At 32.9% G+C, this 26,788-nt stretch overlaps 2 protein-coding genes across 4 annotated transcripts in view; one reads left to right on the top strand and one right to left on the bottom strand.

Moving 5' to 3' along the window:
- The window catches only part of Grd (GABA-gated ion channel), a 95,169-nt gene that overhangs the window by 22,650 nt on the left and 45,731 nt on the right, over nucleotides 1-26,788 (top strand). For all 3 annotated transcript variants that reach the window (XM_076627702.1, XM_076627704.1, XM_076627703.1), the window contains one exon: nucleotides 23,220-23,367. In XM_076627702.1, the coding sequence (XP_076483817.1) occupies nucleotides 23,220-23,367 (148 nt within the window). The remainder of the gene's footprint in view (nucleotides 1-23,219; nucleotides 23,368-26,788) is intronic.
- LOC117162160 (uncharacterized) lies at nucleotides 9,903-17,463 on the bottom strand. The gene is made up of 4 exons (XM_033344016.2): nucleotides 17,291-17,463; nucleotides 14,430-14,635; nucleotides 11,566-11,879; nucleotides 9,903-10,235 (listed from the first exon to the last, which is right to left on the bottom strand). The coding sequence occupies exons 1-4, from the start codon at nucleotides 17,435-17,437 to the stop codon at nucleotides 9,988-9,990; spliced, it is 915 nt and encodes a 304-aa protein (XP_033199907.1). The 5' UTR covers nucleotides 17,438-17,463; the 3' UTR covers nucleotides 9,903-9,987.

Here is a 26,788-nt window from a genome sequence, read left to right as displayed (position 1 = left end):
CTTTCTTCGTGTGTTTAATATCTGCGATTCTTTTCCGAGAAAAATGATGAGGGTGCAAGTCGGAGACAAATGAAACTAAGACGTGTAATAATGATAATTATTTACTGACGCGAGATAAAATAATTGGATGATAAAAGTAAATGTTACATTGTGCTTTATTAAGAATTTAAATGATAAGAAATAAAAATAAGCTTGTTTTCATTGAAAGTAAGTTAGGCAGTTATTTGTTTTGAAATATAATTTTATAAACTAAAGGTGAAATATTAATAATGATTATAAATATTAATATGGACGGCGTATAAATTGAAATTCGAAGTGCATCTTTTTGCACAAATATGTACAGATAAAAATAAGTATAGAACAAATATTTATTTTAGTATTGTGCTAATTTTTGATACGTCAGAATAATTGTTTAACATTATTCTTGAATTGCAGAAGACGCAATGGCAAATTATTTTTGCCACTTTAAGAATTTAGGAATTCAAGTCTAAAAATTACGATAAAAAACTTCACTTTCTTAAGAATAAAGTCACGAAAGTGTAGTAAAAAGTTCCTAAAAATCGTCAGTTTATCTAAAAATTAGGCATCTTTATCCGCGGTAGCAAAGATTATGCTTTATCCTCTTCTTCGGCAAAGTTGTTCGCCACTTTCATTAAGAATACTTTAAAAGGTCGAAAAGTGTATTTTCATAACAGCAAGTGCAAAAAGTTTGAAGCGTAATTCGCTAAGCTTAGGAACATTTCGAAAGTTGGGATAAGCTATACTTCTACTTCATCGTTATGGTCAACACGTTCGACAAAGTTACTGGTTTGCCAACCTTGCTCAAGTTGGATTAGAAAAAATATGTAATATTGCTAATTATTTACTGATGTGAAATAAAATAATTGGATGTTATCAAAATGATATTGCAACAATAAAACTCGCTGAGAAAGATGTACTCATTCATTGGTTTTTTCATTGAATTCCAATCGAAAGATAAATTAGAGAAACAAACGAAGAGCTCACTAGACGTACAAGCATATGATATTCGTAAAAATAAATAGAAAATTTCACGTTAACGTAAACTTTGTAAAACCAATGCTTGATACGTGATCTTAGTAACGTTATAATTCATTTTAAATAATAGTAAATATAACGCAATAAATACGTGTGATATCTGGAAAATACAAATCTATAATTCATTTTTTGAAGAAATACGTTCCTTAACTTTTCACATTCGAGTTTAGTAAAAGATGGGAAAGATATTGCGCCAGAGGAGAAATTATTTCTTGGGATGGACCTTTTTCCAAGAAATTCGTTTAAAGATCTTTTCGTACGACATCGTATAAACTTATACTTGATGTTCGTAAATTGGTTTCACATGCTATGGAACGTTAGTTATTCAACGAATCGTACTTTTATTATGTACACGCGCTCCGGTAACGCTTGAAGAGAAAATGTGACAAGAAGTACGAGGAGGTAAGCAGTTTCGTTACGGTGAAAAGAAGCTTGTAGGTAGAACGATATCTAAATGAGACTTAATAGAGATGATCTTTGCTAGATGAATGAGAGAGTTGGTATATGATTCTCGCGAAGCGAAATAACGTGATAATTGCTTTAATGAACATTTATAGCAGTCGTTTTTATATGCGAAATTTGTAGCTTTCGCAGCGAAATTAGAAGAAGTTAACGTGCTCCTTTTTAGGAGAAACAATCTATCTTTTTATGTCGAAAAACTAAATTAACATACTATTCGCGCTTATAACTATATTTTATTACATTTTTCGTAATTCAGTGCCGTATATATTTAGCAATTTAATTTGCACGAAGGAAGATTTTATACATTTCTGCCATACATGGATGGTTACCTTTATTAATAAAGAAAATGCTTTAAATTACTTGGCATAGTTTAAAGATGATTTAAAAAACAAATTTTGAAAGAAATTATCTTCTTATCTGAATGAAATAGATGAAAAGATCAACCGAATAAAATATATTGCGACGCATTTGCCGTATAAAAACATCACTCGTGAAATCTTTCCTTGGAGAAATTTCTTAAAAAAACTTTCTTGCAAGAAAAAAATCACTAAAATAAGATCACGAATTCCTAGAAATTATATTTCTCGAAGAATATTTACTCGAATAAAATTAAAAATATTGCATCGATATATGATAATAAGAAAAGGAAATATTACGTACTTTAAAATTTTAGTTTATTAAATTGAAATTCAAACATACCACTGATCATAATTTCTACAGAAAATTACTAAAGTTATACTCAAAAAAAAAAAAAAAAAAATAAAGATATTCAATTAAAAATTCAATCAGATATCGATAATATTTAATTAGAAATTTAATTGGATATCGATAATATTCAATTAAAAAATCATATGTGGGAAATAAATTAAGTACTTTAAGAATTATCATAGTATTACATCATTATTAGTATTAATTATAAAATTGTTAATACTAATATCGATTCATATTAATTCCTATTATACCGTACAACGTCGAATCACATTTTCAATCGTTCGGCTCAATCAACCAGTTTTCATCGTCGAATCGATAATTATGTTGTTCATCACCATCCACAGGCTTTTCAATCGTTTGTTCAGCCGATCTTTTCAGTAAACTCGATGTTTGTCAATACGTGAAACATACACAATGTATCGGCAATCTGATTTCGCGGGAACGAAACGAAGATGCAAGTTATTCCCAGCCTGATTAGAAACTTTCGTCATAAAAGTTTGCCTCTCTCGCTGAAAAATCTTTTCTATATTTTAAACAATTAAAGAAAAATAAACAAAACATGGCTATCGAAGCAAATCTCCAATACCTCGACGCTCACCCTGTTGTTAGAAGTAAAACATATTAAAAAACTGTGCAAAAAGTATGGAAAATTAGAAATGCGAAAGGAAATCTCAGACGCCGAGATTGCTCTTCGAAGGAAAACGTGATTAAAATAAAGATATTCTGTTATCAATTGTTACAATGACCAACTTATTTTCCAAGAAAATCCCAAAACAGCTTACAAAATTGCTAAATATGATAGTAACGTGGAAAGATATGGAATATAAAAAATCGCTGCAGAAAGAAATCTCGAACACCGTAAGACTATTCTTCGAAGGAAAACACGCTGCAAAATATATTCTGCTATCAATTGTCGCAATGACCGAACACGGCTTTGGTTATTGGGTCAAAACGAGTAAAAGGACACGTGATGCCTTCACTGGAAGCTTATGTCTTAAGATGCAGATTTTGTTGTATATGGTGGTTCGAAATGCAGCATACTCGTAGTTTTCGAGATATTAACAAAATTCTATTAGTACTATGTACATTACGAGATGCAGCCGACGCGATAGTCGCTTCGCTCGCCGGTCGACGAACTATTTATAATTTATAGTTTGCACGTAGGTATAGGATTATATAGGTTTGGGTTATCCTTTACTTTCCTACCGTGTCGTTTAGGTGGCCTGTTACGAGCGAAGCGACTATCGCCTCGACCGTGTTGCGCATGCAGTCACGTATGTATATCTAGGCAAGATGCAATGTATTAGTAATACTAATATATTTTTCTCGATACAATCTCGCGAACTGTGAGTTTCGGACCACCATAGTTGTAATTTTTTAGGGACGAGCTTCCGATCAAGGTATCACACGCCCTCCTATTCGTTGTCCCAATGAGTAAAACGAAATCCAATGACCAACTCATCGCTGAAAAAGTCTGAAAATATGTTGGAAAAATGTGAAACAGAAAAAATGCAGAGCAGGAAACATAGAAAATAATATAAAATAAGAAGAGAAATCTCGGATACCGCGAGGCTCTTTTTCGAAGAAACTTCGCTTTCAAACGCTTTATTCTCGTCCGGAAAAACCGTCTCACGGTTACGGAATCGTGTAGCGACTATCGCGAAAACACAAAAGCCACTGGAGAGGTCGCGATAAAGTCCTGGCACCCTTGAAAAGTGAGAAGAGTGTCAGTATCATTATTTACCCGGGACGTTTTCATGGCGAGAGACCTTGTCGACGATGGCAGATTTCGTTTCCTCGAGAATCGTGTGCCGACCGAATATCGCGGCTCCTGTGTTCACAGGGGTGCGATGTAATTTCTCGTTGACCCATCTGTGATGTTTTGCTCGATATTAGCAAGCTCTCGACGTTAAAGCCGGCCATTTCGAATGGAAACGGCAGCCGCGCAGTTTCCTGCAACCGTGGTGTTATTTTGTAACAAACGGTTTGTAATAATATCACTCGAGATTGCGAGGCTTAACGAAGTCGAAGTTTCGTTTGCATCGTAGTCGAGGCTCTTGATTCCGTTGTAACATAATTAGAAATTGTGATGAGATCGTAGTTTACGTATACAGTAATTCTGTTCGGTTTCTTTCCGTTTCTTCGTTTCAATTATAAGCTTTACATATTTTCACGTCGCATCTACCGCCAATTGTAAGCCATTCATTGGCGAAAGTGACACGATTCTATGATTTTCTTTTATATCGAAGAATCAAAATTATATTGAAAGAATTTGATGTGTTTCGGATAAATTAGACTTCTGTGCGGTCACAGAACCATTTGTTGGACTGCTGATTTAGTTTAGAAGTGGTGCGAGGATTCCGGATTCCAAGAAATTTGACACGAAATTAGATCGGCCGTAGTGTCAATTTCATGCAAATCGAAGTAAAGGAGATCTTTATTAGCCACTCGGTAGAACTTCGTGTTTAATTCAAAAGAAACTACTTTTGGTGTTTTTAGCTGATACAGTTGTTGATATAAAGTACAAAGTGAAAGCTTAATGCACCTGTTACTTCCTTGCCCTTTAATGTACGCATTAATCTTTTGAGAGAATTTCTCGAAGATAAACATTTTACATACGATCCATAAACGACTTTTTCATGAACTTTCATTTGTTTCTTCATGTTTCTTTATGGACGATTTGAAACTTTTCATAACCACTGTGTTTGTAGATGTGTACTTTATGTATCTTGTAATTATTCGTAACAAATCGTACCGCGGATTATGTAGGTACAGGTGAAAGTATGAGTCGAATGGTAATATTAACGAACGTCGATAACTACTAATTGTAACGACATAATTGGTAGCATTAAAATTGAATTGTATTCATTTCTAACAAGTCATAAAATTCTCTCTTTCTGTCCACGTTATATATTCCGTCATTGTTCGCTTCGCGTTTCTCTATCTTTACTATTTTTATATTTTACTGTATTTATTTATATTATTGCTGTCTATTACTCGTTAATTTCTTTTTTGCTCTTATATTTTAAAGGTGGTACTGACTTTAAGTTAATAAATAAATAGTGATACTTAGAATGGATTTCCTATTTAACTTATAAATATTTCACAATTTGTATAAATGCATTTCTCGGTAGAATGAGCATCATAGAACGCTATCGAAAGATATCGTGAGAAAGACTGGAAAAAACGAATTCAGAGCGACGATGGCGGTAACAACGTGCGTGAAAACGTGACAAATAAATACTGACAGTTCGGTGCCAATATGGGTCGTGATATCACTTTAACAACGACGATAAATCTAATCGCGTGAAAGCCTCGATACCGTAAATATATAGGGTGCTTCGGTAAATACTTAGTATGTATCTTGATATTGTCTGAGCGAGATAAATTTGCACTGGAAAAACTACGTGTAGAAAGGCGACCATTTTATGACAAAGAATTTTTTCAAAGTAGGTCCATTCGTCTTTGTCTTTAGAAGGATAACATTCCATCTTTTAATATTTTTATAACAATTACTAGTATCTTCCGAACAACTATGAAAACTTTTTATTATACCCAGTTTTTATACGTCATGAGACTCTTTGATTATCTAGTATTAATAAACATGATATAGCAAAATGTGTTAATACGTGTAATACATGAAATGTTAATGTAATAAAACATTGAATATTAAAACAAAAGAATATTTTCTGAAAAAACACGTCGAAATAATTTCTATGCAGTGCGCGAGTAATTAGTAACGTGAGTTTATACAGAACCATTTAGTTGCTTCTAGTTAATAGCCATAACAACTATAACAACAACGCTATATACGATTGTTCGTTAGTAGTTATAGACACTAATCGAAGATTTCTTGTAGACGATAACGTAAGTGCAAGTAAATCTTGTCGTGTAATGTCTTACATGCCAATAGGAATATCGTAATACAGAATTTAATAGCAACTTCCATTTGTAAATAATTACTAATAGTTTAATCTAATAATATAATAATTACTAATAGTTGAAAGATGCCACCGGTACGTCTAACATTGTGTCCGTGTAAAACAACGTAAGTGTAATTATGCGATAAATATGTTCAAACACATGGTCACTAAATATGACCAATTCTATAGTTCTTACTGGGAACATTATAAAATGCACTTTCGTAAGAAAAATAAAAAGTGTTTGAAATATATGATTAGTTATATTTATTTTATTAAATAAATGTATTTTTTTGTGTTTCATACAAGTTATTTAGAGACAAAGAGGATCGATGTTTTCTCTGCAACTAAAATGTAGCACATATAAGCTTTTCTACAATTACGATTCTTTTTCTGATGAATTTCGACTATATTAGTGCAAAAAAATGGAAAGTTTTTCCTTTGGATTATTGTACACTTAAGATTTTATAATAATCAAAACAATTCAACTTGCGAAGATAATGTTAAATCAGTGAAGTATTTTCTCGCTCGTAAAAAATTTGATGTTTAGCACTTACAGTGTTGTCTACGAGAAGCCTTCGATCGTTTATCAAAAATAATAATAGTACAAGATTATATAGATAAATTAAATCATCCACAATTTTTTTTGTTTCGTTTCAGTGTGACTGATTCTTTATTGTAGAAAAGATATTATTATAAACAAGTAACGTACTATTTTTTATATTAAAAGGCTTAAAAACCTGTCAGAACATCACAACTTTATAATCACTTTGTTTCTTATAAAGGCCTTTTATTAACTGAATTATGACTCTGAGTGGCCAATAAAGTTACGAAGGCAGTCTATAAAAGCGAATGAAACCGTTGGAAATTCTGACAGTTTTCCGACATGTAAAGAGCACATTTAGATGCGGTGAGATTTATTGTAGAAATGAAATTTCTTACAACTCGCGTTATGATACCGAAGCTGTACTAAAAATCTTAAATGCGTCTAGTTCCAAATAATTATATTCAAAATGAATATAGCAAACAAATAATATAGCAACTATTTACGTAATCATCTTATGAACGAAATTTCTATGGATTAATAAAAATCTTTATACGAATCAATAAACTGTCGAAATGAACCCGTAGAAAAGTACAATATTATTATTCAATATTAAAATATTATTCTGAAAACGAAAAATCCCTAACAAGTAGTAAATATAATAAATCTGTAGTATTAAATAGATTAAAAAGAATCTTTAAATAAATATGAGTAATGTATTAAATATAGTAAAAAAAGTAGTAATTATAGTAAAAGGTAGTAAATCTAAAAATAGTAAATCTTTAATAAATAATATATTTAAAAGCTTCCATAAGGATATACGATTTTTAAATTCGTAGACTGTGCTGGTCCAATATTTTAGCTTTCTGAACGTGATGGACATATACCTGCATGTGATTATAAACCAGGAATAATATCAACTAACACAACAAATGTTACATGTGTACACCTCAATCGCAGATTTTGTATTTTATGCTTGTATATTATCTGTATTGTATTTATATGCCCTCGAACAACAGTTTCATGTAATAACAAGAGAGAAGATAAACTCTGTATACATATATGGGAATTTTTGCATGGACAGCTGGTTGAATTGGTTTAGTCAAAGTAAAGACGCGAGATTTCGAAATTGCATTGTTTGGTTCGTTTTTAAGAGCGAGTGGTATTATACGAGTTGGTTAAAAAATTTTCCTTCTTTGACCTATATTCTCGCATTGGAGATTAAAGCGTTATAATGGAGAGTTCGTATAATATGCGAATCATTATGACAAGAGATTTGAGAAGCCTGTTCGAATAATATTTGTTAGCGGTCGTACAATTAAAAGTATAATAATTGAAATTTCAAAGATTTGTATGTACAGATTCGTTCCGTTTGTAATATAAAAAAGAAATATGTGTTTTGTCTATGAATTTGTTCGTAAAAGGTGTATGGATTAGATTATTTGTAAATTTTATAATTTTATAAATCTGCTATGCGGAAAGAGAATCGTGGAGCATATTTTCTGCTTTAACTTACAATTTAATCGGCTGAAAAATTGCAGGAAGAAATGGAGTGACTCGAATAAATTACAGATGAATGGTGGGAATAATATTATGCAATTTGCATCATCCAATTTACTTTTGATATACTTTACAATTTTACTTTTTTTAGTTTACATAAGCATAGCATCTGTTTACGATACTTTTAGTATATACATTACAGTGAAATAAGTTTTCCTATAATAATTTAATAGTACGTAATTTCAACCGATTAATAATCCTCGTACGACCGTTTTATTGGAGCTACATCGATTAGTTTTAGATTTGTAACACAGTTCCAAATAAATGCAAATCAAAGCATTAGCCATTAGTAACGATGACAAGGAAATACATTATTCATTATATTTCGGTTGATTAATATACCGGATCAAAATTGAAACCTTCCCAATTTATTATTATTTATCAATCTCATTACATAGTTATCGAAAATCTGCCTGACAGTGATTTGAATAATTTTTCACGAAAATATTAATTTAACATATACGCAAAACTCTGTAATATAATTGATACGAATAACATAATAATTAATCTCTCAACCAACAAAATGTCGCGATAATATTCAAATTTAATTTACAGAAGAAAGTTCTACACGACTAATAACTCTTAATAAATAAATCAAGTCTTACTACTTTGAAACATACTCGAGCGCAGATTACACGTGTTTCGTCTAACGATGCTTTGAAAAACTAACGAGATACGATCTATACAGGAGAAAAAGAATGTGTTGGAAACCGTACGACCTCGTATCGAAGGGAATTTCCGCAGTAAGAAAAGCGCCATTGGCTAAACCGATAAACACCAGAAAGCTTTAGCCATGCGACTACGTTGAAAAATGTTTGCTTCGAGGCTTCTTTACTGCTCCTGAGTTAGGAATATCCTTTTGATGATACAATCCATGTCGTGGATAAGGGTTCCCTTTTTTGATGCAAAATCTCAATGATACATCGTGGCAACCGTGAAATAAAGTACCAAGGGAGTGAAAAATTGCATGGATGACGAATGATTAAAACCTGTGAATAGATGTTTACGCTGAAATATCGTTTGCGAGCGAAGGATGGTTCGAGCAATGTACTTATACGGGGAATCATCATGCATAGCACCGCGTAAAAATTTGATCACACGTGGCAAGAACGTGTATTGTCTGTGTGAGATTTAGAGGCAGAGTGCAGATCTTTATGCAAATTCGTATTTTCGAGAATATAGTTAAAAAAGTGGAGTCTCGGTAAAAAAAATTATTTTACCTACATCTGATGTATTTTTTTTTTTAATTCATTTCTGTGTAATTTCGCACTTTCAAATTTTTTATACACGCATAAAAATTCGTAGCTTTTTTTATAAAAATTTATAAAAATTCGATACGATTGAATCAAGAGAACGCGCGTATCAAAAGGATCGTATTATGTTAAATAGATCATATTAAGTTAAGCTTACGAGAGTTGTGAGATAGAGAGCAATAGCATGTTACAACTTGAAGAAATTATAATTTCACTAAATTCCATGACACTTGGAAGCTGAAGCGTATCCTTCGATAATGCTTGTAAGAATATGAATAATGCTGAAACATTTGCAGCGTTATTAATAACGTTACCCTTGTCCAGAGTTGTTTACTAAAATGATACATTTAATTTCCCGGACACGATCCTACAAAGTTTTACAAAAAGAACGGATTATTATAAAAAATTTTGCATAATGTTAATGTAAGACACGAAAGACGTGACAGATAGTCCTCGTTGTCTGACATAATTTCACACGATTTCACAACGTGCTACCACTTCCGCTGTTATTAGGCTCTTCTTCTTCTTTTCCTCCTTCCTGATCTGCTTCGTCGTTTCCTTCCTCGTTGGCATTCAATTTACTTGTTTCGTTGTCGTCGTTGGAATATTTCATATTTAATTGCTGCGATTGCTGTTTTTGAGGGCTGCGATGCCGCGATATCGATCTCCTATATTGTTTGCCAAATCCGTCGTGACTGGATTCTGGACACATCGAGTTTCTCCTCCTCGCTGCAAAATAATTTATACAACTCTTTTAGCTTAATCGTATCAGAGTTCGTGTAACACCTGTTGACAAAATAAGTCAAGACAGAAAAGAGAACAAAATCTCTGTGATTTGTCACTACGACTTTTTGTTGCAACAAAAAAAGCGGGTTCTTTATCATTTGCCATTTACATCTGCCCTTATGCCACAAATTGAATCAAGTATTATAGTCGCCAGTCTTCTGACAATGAGCTCAATGAGACACAATAGGCGAGCAGAGGTTTAATTTCGCCAAGCTCTGAAAAATGTCCTCGGCGTCTAAATATAGAGAAAGTCTACGCGAGACAAATCGTTCTTTTCCCCTAGAGAAGAGGCCCTAAACTTAGCCGTAAACTCAGAGGCTTTAAAAAACGAAGAAAGCAACGGCTGAAAAGGGACCAAAGGGAAGGGACATTCAGCCAGATATCGATATTTTGGTAAAAGTCAATTGAAATGAAATCAATTAATACATAGAGAACCTACAAAGAGGACTGTGCGTAGTAAACGCGAGCGTTGTTATTGTAACTCGAGGTAAAGTGTTTTTTATTCAAGGACTTTGTTATTAAACGTATCGTTCAATAACAGAAGATTGTTTATCGTTCATTTCATTTCAATTAACCATCAACTTGATACCGAAGATATAAAAGGTACGAATCTCCAGCGAACGTGATACGCGCACATAAAAATTCAATTTTGTAAGCAAAGCTGTACCGTGCCGACTGGAAGAAGATGGAAGGTTTCGTTTTATCTATATTATCTTTTTATCACTTTTTACGTAAGATCGAAACTTTTATACCCATCTTTAGAGGTTTACGCTGTATATCCATAAAGAAGAGCAATACAACGAGGAATTAGTAAAAGCATCTCGGAGATTTTGCTTTGAGTGCACTTAAGTAGCCTGCAAGTAAAAATGTTGCGGTTTCGATTTTTCTCCCTTTTACCCGGTTTCTTTTATTCGAAAAGTCTTTTGTCTTCAGACGAGCACGATATCGAGATGGACTCTTATCAGAATATAAGATAACTCTTGTCAAAATACAAATCTTGCAGAAAAATAAAAATATAATATAATAGCAGATAATAAAAATATAAATTACATAAATTTTGCTAATCTCGGTTAATTGCCAATTATTCTAACATCGGTAATTTCGTGCATCGTGTTTCACGATTTAATAACTCGCAAATTGCATAACATTCCATAAGATTAATCTTTTATTTTATAGTCAGTTTACTCTAATTTTATTTAGTTTTCGTATATCGCTGCTCCGAGTCGGCCAAAGTGTCTGGGTATTTGTAAGTAGCATTGTATGTAGTTTTTACCTTTGGCCTTTCTATCCTCGTATTCGCTACAGTCCGACAAATCGCTGTAGTTACTTGGATCCCTCCGCTTCGTCTTGGTTCTTTTACGATTAGGCGAACCCGACGTGTTTCCAATATCTGCTTCAAGCCTGCTGTTCGAGATCTTGTGTCGCGGTGACCGAACACTTTCCCCCTTTTCTTTGTACTTTAGTTTTCGTATCTCTCCGATGTGCTTTGGCTCGTCGCGTTTCCTGGATCTGCTGCGACGTTTTCGTCTTTTCTGACTATCGCTGCGTCTTCGTCTTTTCTCGCCGCGTGGCCTCCTTCGTTTCTCTCTTAAACGATTAATTTCCATCGTTATATTATTCATTCCTTATTATATTCGTTATATATTAGATTCTTAAACTTAATCCTGCGTAGACAAGCCTGATGGTTCAAGTAAAACTTCTGCCTTGAAAATTCCTTCGAACAAACATTTTGTTTCGATGGGAAAAAGTCAAATACTTCGGGAATCTAGCGAAGGAATAATTGTATGTAATAATTGTATCTATGTAAGATGAGGAACAATCGTATAATGTTACAAAGATTTTGACAAGTATTTCAAATTTTTTCCAAATCCTACAACAGTGTGAAAATTAAGCTCGAACGCTTAAACGATCCGGTATAGCAACAGAACGTGAAAAAATACATTTACCTATGAACGTTTGAGATGAAACGCAATATGAATCAGTGGAAGTAACTATTTTCTGATATAGTCGAATACTTTTATTCCTCTGACGTTTGAAAATGGAAAAAATCATTTCTTATAAAAATGGAGAATATACTTTTCTATGAGAATGAGAAGCACGTGTTTGTGCGTATTTTTTGAAACGCGCGCACTGGGCTTTAAGATCTATAAAACCTTGTCTAGAAATAGAGGATATTCTTATCTGCAAGAATCTGCGTAAGTCTTATAAAAGAAATAGAGGATGTTCTTTCAATCAGAAAAAGGGATACATATTCGATGAGTTCTATAGAAAACACCTTTTTTAAATCTATAAAATTTCTTATAAAAATAGCGAATGTCCTTTTCTATAGGGCTGAAGGATATATACACTTCTACGTAGTCTTTGAAATACAATTTTTTTTAAATCTATAAAACTTTCTATAGAAACGGAAAATGCCTTTTTCTGTAAGAACGGGGGTATGTATTTATACGTGTTCGTTGGAATGCAGTGCTTTTAAAGCTGCAGTCGCATTACAGAAATATGACTTTTCGGGTAAAGCGAAAATTGTATGGAGCAATGCATAGAATGATTAACCGATTTTCAACTGATCTAAAGTTTTCCGGAATGGGAGTATCGGGATATTGACAGAATAGTTATCGAACAGTGTCTTTTTTTTATTTTTCTATTTTCTCTCTGCAACGTAGTTGTTCTTTCTATCGCGTCTCATCAGAATATTTTCATTATCTAATTCTTTTATTATTATAGTATTATATTTTAACGAAATCACGAAAAATTATTCAAGCTCGCGTTAAAAACGCCTTTTCTCCTCATATCGTTATAACGAATTACAGTTTTAACCATCGCACTGTGCAGAAAACACAGTTCCGCAAGTAGTTGGCAAACATTTAATCTAGAATTTCCAAAGACTCTATGAGCAGTTCGAAAGCAATTATACATTTTGTTATCTAACATCTATAAATTCAGACGTTGGAAACTTATGATTTAACACTTTACTCCGACAATTGAATCCATATAATGTTATTACCAATGTTATTCTAATCCGTATAGTACTAAAAATTTGTTGAACTATATCAACCTTGTTGCATTATTAATCGCCCCAATTTTTTGAGTTTCTGTTTTATGTAGAGTTCAAAAAAGCCGCTCAAAATTCTTCAATACTCTCCCAAGTTTCCAGAACATCGTCAAACAGCTTTTTATTGCTACGTGTTACCTTAATCGTTCTTAAGGGAAGCAAAATTTCAAGAAAGATATGGAGAAAATGTGAACTGATTTAAAATTACTGGGAATTAATCTAAGCGTTAATGTTAGTCTAAAGTTTAATTTATTTACTCGAGATATTGATCGTCTCATCCTAACATTTTTTAATTTTCGATGAAAATACGCAAATATATAGAATATACATATTTCTTAGATTTCCTATAGAATATACATATTTTTAAGGTTGTAGAGATTAATTGCTCAAAGTGGTTAGAGCAAAGTATAACTGCTCAAGGATCGCGTCAATTTAACGATTACCTACGTAAAGGGACAAGTTGACATTCTGCTCCGCATGACGTCTGCGTTTAACATCGTTTTACGAAGACGAGAACTTGCGTAACTATATTATCCGACTGATATTAATTGGATCATAGTCTCACTAGTCACAGGGAATCATAGAAAGTTATAATGAAACGCGATTGAGCATGCTATTAAGGTACAGAGGACAAAAGTTCTTGCTATCCAAGATACTTTCTCTCGCGTGTTCTAAGAAATAAACACGTTCATCGCCTATCGATTAGATAGCGTGGTAAATAACAATTGAAAAATAGTGATAGAAGTTACCGCAAATTACATTCGTCGATTTGAGTTAGATTGCGAGTATCTTTGCAAACATGCATTTTTCTTAACACAACTGAAAAAGTTGCACCTAAATACTGATTTGCTCCACTCTCTAAATATTATAGCGAGTGCTCTATTTTGGATATGTTATACATAGTTCTGTATTTTATCTTATTTTTGCACATTTCAATTTCCAATAAACGCACGAATGCTCGCATTTTGATTATAATATATCGATTCTCGAAATATATAATGTATAGCGGTGTTTAGCGTGATAAAAACTCAAAGACGCAAAGACCCTGGGTTCAATCATAATTAATCGATCGTTATATAATTAACCTATTTTCCTCTTCGTCGTTGGATTGACTTCTCGAAGACGTTTGTTGTATGTCGGATATGTTCGTTCCATCGGCAGATCTCTGTTCGTTATTCTCCTTCACGGACTGCTTAATCGGAGCTGGATTTAACGTGAACACTGCCTTGTAACGACCACTTCTATGCCGCAACAATCCGGCATTCACCGCGTGCTTCAGAGCCCGATGAACCTGAAAGCTTTTCTCATAAGAAACGACAAATGGGAAGCTTGCGGGAAACGTTGAGCGCATTTTCGTGTTTTATAATTGAGAAGTTGAGAGGACAAAAATAATGGAAGTACCAAAAATTTGTAATGCAAGTCCTATTTCAAGGCGTCTATGTAAATACCAGAGGCGAAAATTCTTAACGTACATAAAAAATATGCTTTTGTTACGGTACAACGTTTATCGCTTAAATAATGTAAACTTTCATTATTTACCATATTATCGCTTATTTTTGACAGTGCTGTAAATAATTATAGACGCAAACACGTTGCTTGTACTATTTTTTTGAGATTTCTGAGAAACCACTGATCGTGTCTGGATATGTGGAGAGAAATTTTTTTTTTTAGTCTAACGTCGTAGGATGTCAGGAGATGTTACATGGCGAAATATTGCCTTTCATAACCGAAATAATAGACAGAGAAACGATTTTTCAACGAGACAGTGCTCCTACTCATATAGTTGCGACTACAAAATAATGGTTTCAAGATTTCGGAAACCAAGTATGGGGAACAGCGAGTAATTCCAACATAGAATTTCTTCAACGATTCCCATCAAAAACTTTAAGATCTTTAATAGATGCACCTTGGTATGTTACCAACGAAACAATACATCGCGACCTTAAGATACCTACAGTTAAAGAAGAAATATCCAAATTGAGTAATAGATATAACGCAAGAATTAACAACCACCAAAACCCATTAGTTACTCAATTACTTGACACGACGGATCAGATCCGCAGGCTAAAAAGACATTACCCTCTAGATTTAAATATTCATTTATTAATAATCATTTATTATTCACGTTATAGTACCACGCCAGAATAATTTACTTATAATTCTCAATGAGAATCGATTGTAAACTACTTCCAAATAAAAAAAAAAGTTTTCGGAATAGAATTATTATCATGACCAGCTTTGAGTCTCAATCTGAAACCGATCGAGAACTTGCGGAGAATTGTACAATGGCAAAAAAGATTTACGATCAGGATAAGCCGCCTATAGAAAATATCGTGGAACTTAAGAAAGAAATAAAATCCGCATGGGCGAATATTCGAAAGGAAACTTTAAATAAGTTGGTAGATAGTGTACCTAACAAATTAATAGAAGTAATCAGAAATAATGGAAAATCCATTAAATATTTAGCGAAAACGTAACAAAGTTAACATCGAGTTTATATTCTTACACAGTCAAAAATACAATTTTAAGAGGAAATTTCATTTCTTCCAAACTTCGAGAGAAGAAAATTGTTCTTTTATATTACAATATGAAACTATATCAACAATTTTGCCAATTTCCGTTTCAGTATTATGACAAATCTATCTAAACTGATAGTAAGATATTCAATGTTAATACTACCAGCGATATTTAAATAGCAAATATATGCATTTATATGTATTATAAATATAATAAAAATATTATTGCAATGTTTATTAATATGTAATTTAGATTTATATTGTAATGACTCCATAAAAAGGTAACGAGTGTTGCTTCTAATTGCTAATTCAGCATTAATTTTTACAATGTGCGCAAATTCGCATATTGTTATTACAAATCGATCAGAGTGCCCGTATACTTTTGAGTGATCGTGTATATAAATTTAGTGAGGAAACAAACAGTCAAAAGTGTGACTAATCGTAGTGTTGGTAATTTCATTACTTGTACGTTCTACTTGAAATTGTTTTGAAATTATATAATTTACCAGCAGAATTTTATTGGATATTAAATATCACTAATATAACATTAAGATAAGTAGGAGCAAACACTGTCTGTTCGAATGTATAATCGTTGGAAACTGCGGCATTAAGGAAAATGCTGGAAAATGCTCCTTCTTCCACGAAGGATGGAAGCTTCGAGGCGTCTGGTGGATCGTCAAAGACGTTCGAAGATTCTTAGAGCGCTTCGAATTGTTTGACAACCAACTACAGCATCATTGTGAAAATCTTGTAAATTCGTGGAACCAGCCCTTCGCAGATCGTTCGCCTTTCTATCACACGTAATTTCGAGGAATTTCTAATTTTTAATTTTCTCAAAGAGAAAATTTTCGCGAACACTAAAGACTAAAAATAGAAATCGAACCGTAGATAAGGATAAAGATGAGCTTCAAGGATTAAAATACTAAAAATATTAAAATACTAAAAATATTTGTTTGACGATTAGAAAATTTCGATCGTCAAAACTCGAACAAATCGCTTCTCCTCTTCTCGATTTTTAAGTTATTAATTATTTGGAGTAACTTGCTCCAAATTTACTTGCGCGTAAGTGAAAAAAATAACTTCATAATCGAAATCCACGTATCTTTAAATTTTCAAATTTAGCTATTATGTAAAAAAAGAGATACACCGATAAGTATCTTAGAAATTTTTCAAATCGTTTGAAATCCTAGGAGTAGTGGGAAAAATTCGTCTTTCGTTACATTTACTAAATCGTATCATTTGCATAATGAATATACCATGAAACTCGTCCCATCCTTGAAAAATCAAATAACTCTTTACGAGTGCGAAAATTAATATTGAAATAAACAGAAAGAAACGAGAAAAACGTAAGGAAATGGTATGATTTTCAATTGACAATGTCGAATCACTAGGAATCGTAGGAAATTAATTTACGTTCACCCCTCTGTCACCTGCATCGTCAAGTTCCTCGGGGGACCCTTGGAAGTTTGTCGAAGGAAGTCGAGGACATCTCGAGCGGTGGATCCTTTCCCCTCACATAGATGCACCACGGCATCGAGTACGCGATTCATTAGTCGTGGATTCGACGCATACACCATGGTTGATTCGCTTCCAACCTCTTGCAACTACGCTGCATGGAAATATAAAATAATATGTATATTATATATATAAAATATATATATAATACAATTATATGAATATGTAATAAATATAATATATTAATAGATATAAAGTATTAAATATAATATAATTATATAATATATCATATATATAAGATGTACATATATAATATAATATATATATATAAATTTATTAATAATAATAATATATATATAATCATACTAGATTGTACTAAAAGTTTCTTTCGTTTTATGAAGAAATAATGGATGCCCAACATTTTTCTTTTATATTATTTTCCTGAATTATATATGATCTATTTAGTACTAAAAAAATTATACAAATACAAATTTTAGTACTACAAAATGGATCATACATAATTCAATAAAATAATATAAAATAAACAAATAAAACGAAAGAAACTTTTGGAACAACCTAATATATATAATAAATATATAGTATAGTATATATATATAGTATGTGCAACATGTCATGTAATAAATAATAGCTAATAATATTAATAAATAAGATTGATTAATTATATACTGTAATATAATACGTAAATATAAATATGTATAATATAGTAATACGCAGGGTGTCCACTGTATGAAAAAATAGTTCAGACAAAAGGTCAATGGCTTCTAAAGGGGTATAGTTTGGTGTAATTATATTTTTTTGGATGGACAAGCAGATAGAGATCATATGAATGCAAAGGTAACGCAAACATAAGAATACCGCGTCGCGTCTTTTCTTTTCTCTCATACATTACGTTAGACAAATTAAAGTTAACATATTTACTGAACTAAAATAGTTTTTTGTTATGAATAGGTTAACACATTGTTGTAGGGAATACCGAGACGCATCGATTACTGTGTTTAAAATTACATGATTCCATTTACAAAAACGTACATCACCTTCATACGATCTCTACCTGGTCATGTACAAAAAGACTAAATACTCTGGATTACGTCCCCTTTGAAATCATTCACTTTTTGTCTGAACCATTTTTCGTGATACAATTGATAGTTTTTCAGTAATTTGCATGATTTTTTTTATAACCGAGCATACTGTATAAAGTAGCTGTACAGTATACACCCTGTATAATAATAACAGTAGTATAAAATATGATAAAAACAGATAATAACGGAATAAATAATGAACTTTGAAAATAATTACTAACTTTATCATTGTTACAGCTTATTTTTAATGAAGCAGTTCTTCTATATCAAATTGATGAATTGATGATTAAGATAATTTACTAATATCATTCAAAAGTCTAATTATAAAAATGATTGAAAACAGAGTTTCGAATTTATTAATTTACATAATAAGCACATAATTAGCATAAATTATGCTAAATATTTTAGGATTATGTATTGTTATTACTATATGCACGGTAACGAGTATAGAAAGAGATGATTGCCTTTATGATAAATGAGAACATAATTTAAAAGAAAGTAGATAGTAAGATGCGACTTTTACCTCCTGAAGATTTAAATCCTAAGAGAACGTAGGTATTCGAATCATAACATTGCCGAAATAAATCGATGGTATAATTATGCAAATTGGAATTTCTCCAAACCACAAATTTAATTAGAACATATCGAATTTTACTCGGATCAACAGCAAACTGACGCGTAATGCAACGCGTTGCTGGGCAGTTTTATTGTCATTTTTTAATCTCGATTCTACAATCAAACGTTGCTAATTTCAATAGCTACGTTTGAATGTGTCAGTTTGATAGAAATTGTATCATTTCATCGAAAATACCGAAATCATAAAACGATACTACAACTTGACATACATTTGTTCTCTTTTTTTTTCTGAAATACTGGAGTTTCCTCGTGATAAAATATACAGATAATTAAATTGTATTTTCTGAATATCTTCTAATTAATTCTAAAAACTGTATTACAATTACACGACGACTGTGTAATGAAATGAAAGTTATATACATTTTATAGCGATATAATGAGCATAATCTGTTCTATACAGAAACGCAATTTATTATTTAAATACTATATATATGAACACAGTGTGCAAGATATTTACATTATGAATGATATTGCAATTACATTATTATAATTATTCTATTTAACAAATATGTAACCGTTAATTTATAACTTGTAATTTACCAGTTTATTATTGTAATAATAATAATTTATTGATTGTCAAATTATTATGTACAGTTCGATGTAGTTTCGATCTATAATATTATTTGCTACTTAACTACTTTCACATACAAGATATCCCTCTCAAACACAAATTTTTTAATACAATAATGATCTAACGTCGAACTTGTGCTTATCTTTACACAGTTATCTCAGCTATCTTCTTTCATGTACAACGTCGTATCGAGAACATTGTCACGTACTGTTCGATCACACACAACCTCCCTCATAAGTATCAGTACACTCGATGGTTTGCTATCAGGGAATCGGTTAATCGATCAGAGAAGAAGAAGTATGATTCAAAATACACGACAAAAATGTAGAGATCTACTTGCAAAATCTATAAAAGAACAGCGAATTGATATAATTGAATAATTAATTTTTTATTTTGATCTAAATCTCCATTGAAAGAAATTGCAATAAGAGAAATTTGCTCAAAATCTAATGGAAATTTAGAATCTGGTATGTAAAATCGTTTACGACATATATGAAATCAAATAACGCCAAATAGAATGGACAAACTAATAATACATATGTATAAGATACGGTGAAAAATTATTAAACCAAAGTCTGAACGATATCTTTTACTCCGCAAAGAAAGAAGTTCAATGGTGCGGAATTTAGGTGATCTACGAGAAGCGTTACCATGGTAGATTTATCACAATCGTTGTATTCTACTATTCTATGTGACACTGCAATGACTTCGTCTATATCATTTTCGTACGAGTCTACTTCCTCATTTTCTTCTGTCACTTCATGCAGCAAAAGTTTGCCACGTACTCTCTTCGGTGTTTCCTTGGTTTCTTCGGTTTTTTCGTGATCAATTAGTCACGTGCTACCATATTGCTGCTATCTTTTAAACTTAATTTTTTATGAATTCCAATTACATTTCTGTTCGTAAAACAAGTGTGTAAACACTTCGTATGTTTACATACGGTATTGTAATAGAACATTTCACTAACAGAACGTTCATATAATACAACATTCAACTAATAGAACGTTCATATAACAGAAGCTTTAACTAACAGAACGTTTATATATCATAATCTCCATATAATAGAACGTTTAATTAACAAAACTTTCGTATAATAGAACATTCAACTAATACAACGTTCATATAACAGAAGGTTCAACTAACAGAACGTTCATATAGTAAGACGTTCAACTAACAGAATATCCACATAATAACGTTTCGATAATAAAAAAAATCCAACTAATAGAACGTTTATATAATATAATAAGCTATATAATAGAATATGTCACTAACAAAACGTTCGTATAATGGAACATTCAACTAACAGAACGTACATAAAACAGAAGGTTCAGCTAATAGAACGTTCATATAACATAATCTCTATATAATAGAACGTTTAACTAACAAAACGTTCGTATAACAGAACATTCAACTAACAGAACGTTCATAAAGCAAAAAGTTCATATAGTAGAACGTTCAACTATCAGAATGTTCACGTAATAAAACGTTCTAGTAATAAAAAAGTTCAACTAACAGTTCAACAACTAACTTTCATGTAATAAAACTTTCATGTAACAGAACGTTCATATAACGTAACGTCTAAATAATAGAACGTTGAACTAACAGAACGTTTATATAATAAAGCATTCACACAACGGGTGTTCATATAATGATAGATCTACTACATTCTACAATTTTGGAAAATGTCTAGGACGGAAGGTCGAACGAGAAGCGACCTGATTATCGACGAATGTCGCGGTGAGCTAAATTGCAAGTCAAACGCACCCTCGGAAGTACCTTTCCCCCAGTGTTGCTTTCGCACTCGCGTGTGTACTCTCGTAGGACGACGTGTTTACCAGTCGAGGCATGTTTACTGGAATTTGCGGCCTGTTCGTTTTCCAACGTGAACGCCATCGCAAAGACCGTTTTCAATCGTTCTGTATTCTCCGTTGACTAGAGCTCCGACCGAGTTTCAACGCTGGAAACGATGTCCACGATGACCACAAAGGAAGAACGGATGAATTAATTCGCTAATTCGATTCCTTTCTGCATCCGTCAATTGGCTGCACCCGCACGTCCGTCCTTTGGGCCGCGGTTACAGAATAGTATTAATTATCGCCGATCAACCTCGTAATTGAAACGTTCTCCACCGGACGTGAATGCACGTACTCAAGCGTGATGCGGAATCATTGTTCGATGCACAGCTTGAACGGCGAATTTCATTGATCGAAGAAAATACGACGATTCGAGGTTCTTTAAGCAAATTGCTTGTCGTTGAAGGATTTAGAGAGGACCAAGAGATGATTGGTTGATTGTAAAATACCTAGCGTAATGTTGTACGTTTGTCCAAGGTTTTTCGTTTAAGATATTTATTTCAAAAGGATAAACAGTCGTTATAGATAAGATACAGTTATCGATTACAAGATACAGTTATCGCGTAGTGATAGATAGGATTGAAAATTGTAAATTATAAATTATTAGTGAAAATAATTAGTAACATAACATTTGCAATTTTTCCAGTCAATTTATATTACGGAATTTTGTCTTCTAACATTACAAAAACGAAATTCCAATGATTTGTTTCCAGTATGATCGACTTCGTAAATAAAACTTTCAATGTTTATGGTCTTTTTAAAATTAGTATTAAATTATTATTCAACGTATGTATTTCGATCGTTCTATAGCAAAGTTATTACAAAACTAGAACTTTGATTCGTTATCGTTGATAATCCTTTGGTCTATTTTTTACTGTATTCCCCAACCTGAATTTTTCAAATCATTAAAAAGATAATTTTTTTCCAGTCGTCCCCAGAGAGATCTTCCATCGTTAAAATATCATTCATCGAACGTTTAACGAACTTCCGCCGTGAATTTGCCTCTTTTTCTCTTCTCTCTTCTTTTCTTCGCCTGCGCCATTTGCCGCGTAATAAAGCCGGAATAATTTTGAATTTTATTTTCACTCGTCGATGAATGAATCACCATCAACGGCACACTCGACGAAGTTTCACCATCGACGTTCTACCCGGAATAACCGATCGAATGGACACTCGAAACGGATTCGATTCGACTGTTCGCTAGCAAAAATTGTTCCTCTCTAATTCGAGCAGTTCTCTGTAAAACTACTTGAAAGGATAACGCCATCCTATATAAATATTCGTATATCATAAACCATTGGGTTATTGTATAAATTGTATCGCTATATTAAAAAAGATATTCATTATTACAGACAATGTATTTGAAAAAAAACAAATGATTAAATAGATAGATTGATAGTACTATAGGGTAAAAAAAATCTTTTGTTCTTTATTTAGATGTAAAATGGAAGAAGTAAAAATATTAGGCAAAATATCTTGCTTTTAAAAATATTTAAAGGAAAACGCAGTTGTTTTAAACGAACTATAAACTTATAATGTTTGAATATCGTAATTATGTCTTAGAATGAAAAAAGCTTAGACTATTTATAGTCTCTATAAAAAAAAAGGCAAAACCGAAATAATCGCCGATTATTTGTTATATTTTGTTATATTATCCAACGTACTTTTGATATTATAGTATCACTTTGAACGATACATTTTTGTTGAAACACTAACCATCGTTCTTCTGAATATCTCATTTCAGAAATAGAAGGTATCCGAACGCTAGGCGTTTCAATCGAATTGATGAATGAATTAGGACGCATTGCGAGGGAGGATCGGTCCCAAGACATCATGAAGCAGCGAGTCCTACTGGCCCTCGCCAACTTGATCACCTCCTACGCATCTTTCCTGTAAGTACCTTTCAAATTATTTTTAAGAAATCTTATAATTAAAAATATAAATATAATTATAAAAATCTGTAGCGGTCCATGGCCGTAAAGAAAAGTTCAAGATTCAAGCGCATGTGTTGGTTACATGACCTGCGAAACGACGTCAGAAGTTAGAACGTCGTAAAAGAAAAACCCCTGGAACTTGCAAAAATATACAAGGGCTTTTGATAATAAAAAGAACCGTTTCCCTAACCCTAAAAGAAAACTTTCTCTTTCGAGGGCAACCTATATAAAGGGAAACGAGGAAAAGCTCGAAACGGTTAGTCACAGAAGTCAGTCAGAAACATACGTCGCAAATTGCGGTGCGCGGAAATCTACGCTGTCCGCGGCGTTCGTAGCACGCACTTCCTCGTTGACCCTTGCCATTTCGAACACTTGCGATTTACGGAAACGATGTCTTCATGTGGCGCTAACACGTTCACCTCTGTCTTTTCAAATCACATTGAGGTTCCCAATTTGAGGTGGTAAGACGTGTACGGTGTCAAAGAAATACTCCGCGAGTTGATCGAAGACAGACTTGACAATCTTATTCGTGCGTGTTACCTGATCCCTACTGGTACCGTTCTTCGTTTGCTCGTCGTCGACTAAATTTCACTTACCACTCGCGACGTATGTCGAAACAGAAAGTTTTCTTTCTGGGTAGGGAAGCAGTTTTTTTTTAATTATCGAAGGCCCTTTTTTTTATTTGGAAGAATTTTACAATCAGTTCTCATTGAGAATTATAAGTAAATTATTCTGGCATGGTATTATAACGTGAATAATAAATGATTATCGTATGTTTGATTTTAGCTGAATCTAATGTTTAAATCTAGAGGGTAATGTCTTTTTAGTCTGCGGATCTGATCCGTCGTGTCAAGTAATTGAGTAACTAATGGGTTTTGGTGATTGTTAACTCTTAGCCTAGATTGTTAGCCTCGGACGTCGTTTTGCAAATTACGTGGCCAACACATGCGCTTAAACCCTGGACCTTTCTTTACGACCATGAGCCGCCACAAGTTTTATAATTGTAATCTTATAAATATAAATAAAAGCATCTTAACGAAAGTGTAAAAAGACAGTTTTACACTGCATTAACTATATATTCAATTTACTATCATAAAGATCGAAGATCAAATATCATACGCTCATTTTTCTCGCTACATTAAAGAAAAGCAAAATAACATTACATAACTCTGCCTTATCTAAAAAAAATTGTTTACGCAATAATAGAAAGTTAGAAAATAAATGCGAATAATAAAGAAACGATTTAAACAAAATCAGATTAATAACAGAAAAACATGTATTAACAAAAATTGCATTAACGTATTCCACCATCGGTAATAATTAAAGCAAAATCAATTTTTTGTATCAAAGCGTCGCGTCTCGTCGTAAATCATAAAAAGAAATTACAGATATCAAACATAGAAATATCTAGGCTAATAAAAATGATACGTCAAATCATCTGATAACAGAGACACTTAAGTACAATATGATTAAGTCGTACGATTGATCTTATGCGATGGGTCAAGCTCTCAGCTCAGGATGTATTTTCCAGTGTCCGTTCGACGAGAAACCGTGAATGCAACGATGGAATATTCGAAGTTGGATGAGCGTCGTAATGCAGATCGTTGGAATCCTGTTTGATTTGAACCCTCTTGTCAGACAATTAACCCAATTCGAGGCGGTGGCTGAATAACACTCCATTTCTTGGAGTTATTCTCATAATTGTCCATTTCCTCGTTTCATCATGCGAACAATTTAATTTAGAATTTCGAAAACATCATATCTCGTTCGATGTATGCTCTGCTCGTTCTAAAGTTGCGTGAAGACATATTTAAAATAATTTTTTTTGCAACAATATCGATTTTCTCATATAAATGCAATCATCTCGGACGACGTATAAAGAACGAATAATTAAGTAAATAACGATCGATCGAGTAAACTAATTGGAATTCTCAGTTCACGAATGTGTAAAGGACCTATGACGTTTATATAACTCATATACAAATCATAATTGTAAATTATGTAAAATTTATATAATTATATAAAGTTGTAATTATAGTGAACTTCAGAATATGCCCGTCCAAAAATATTTGTGAAAGAATTTACATAAATCTGACGTGATCTGCACGCGGTCTAAATCCGATGCATAAATTTTTTGTAATCGCGCGAAAAAGTTCCTTCCATTCGTATAAGAATTCGTTTTATTTTTCTACTCCTTTGTATCGTATATATATATCATTTATCGTAGTCTCTTGAAGCGTACGACACGGTCATTCAAGAACAAACTCCTTCAGTCCTTCCAAATATTTCGAGAAACTTTCGTTCAATTTTTTAATCAACTAGAAATTCCAACATTTGTCGAAACGAACGAGTAGAGATTTAATTTTCTCAACAGCGAAGTGCTGCTAACTTGTACGAATCGAGCGGCGAAGCATCTATTTTCATCATAGATCTGTAATAGGCAAGAAATTTTGCTGTCTCCGGAAGAAGCGAAAAATTCTCGTCGATCCATAAAGAGAATTCGCCTTGATATTTACATAAAAGACTAGCAAGAGGTCGAGGAGAACGTTAATCAGCTATATGAAAGAAAGAACGTTCCTTGGAAAGCATCACTCGGATTCTTATTTCCCTCGCAAACAGGTCAACTGTCTTTTAATAATTTCAATATGTAAATCCTTATATAAGCATATCCAAAGCCTCTTACATGTGTATCTCGACGATGCGCCGCTTATATCGTCACGAGGCAAAAGTCGTTCATGGTGCATCGATCTGTACGGAAGAGACGCGGCGAGAAGAATCGAGAGATCGAAAGGCACGATGTCAGCAAACAAAGAGGACCGCTAGTATAGGAGATCCTAGAAAATAGAGTAGTAGACGGGAATGGTAACGGATAACAGTGGCAACGTGTCCGATCGAGCAGCTGGTTTTCATCGTGACCTAAAAGAACGGACAGGCATTAAAATGCCGCTTTATTTCGGTTTAAAAACGATCCAGCCGCAATTTTCGTTCTATCCTGGCGAAATTCCCTCGTCCCAATTTCCACCCCCCGAGTGTGTACACTGTGCCACGTGTACACATGTGCTGCTTGTACCGTGAAACATAAACGAAACGGCATTGAACACGAGAGAAAAAAATGAGGCACCAGGGCCAAAAAGCTTACTGTTTTTCTGTTTAGTGTCCCTTCTGTATTTTTTTTTTAATTCTTTTTCTATCTTTTTCTTTTTTTTTCGAGTGAGGATAAAAGAAAATAGAGAAGAGAGAGAGGGAGAGAGAGAGAGAGAAATTTATTAATTTACATAGAGAGAGAGGAAATGTTTAGACTCGACAAGTTTACTGTTTCTCTGTTTAGTGTCCTTTTTACTTCTTTAAAATTCTTTTTCCATGCTTTTTCCCGAGTGAA

Source organism: Bombus vancouverensis, chromosome 2 (assembly GCF_051014615.1).
Source record: "Bombus vancouverensis nearcticus chromosome 2, iyBomVanc1_principal, whole genome shotgun sequence".
Taxonomy (NCBI): Eukaryota; Metazoa; Arthropoda; class Insecta; order Hymenoptera; family Apidae; genus Bombus; species Bombus vancouverensis.
This window is presented reverse-complemented; position numbering and strand designations above follow the sequence as displayed.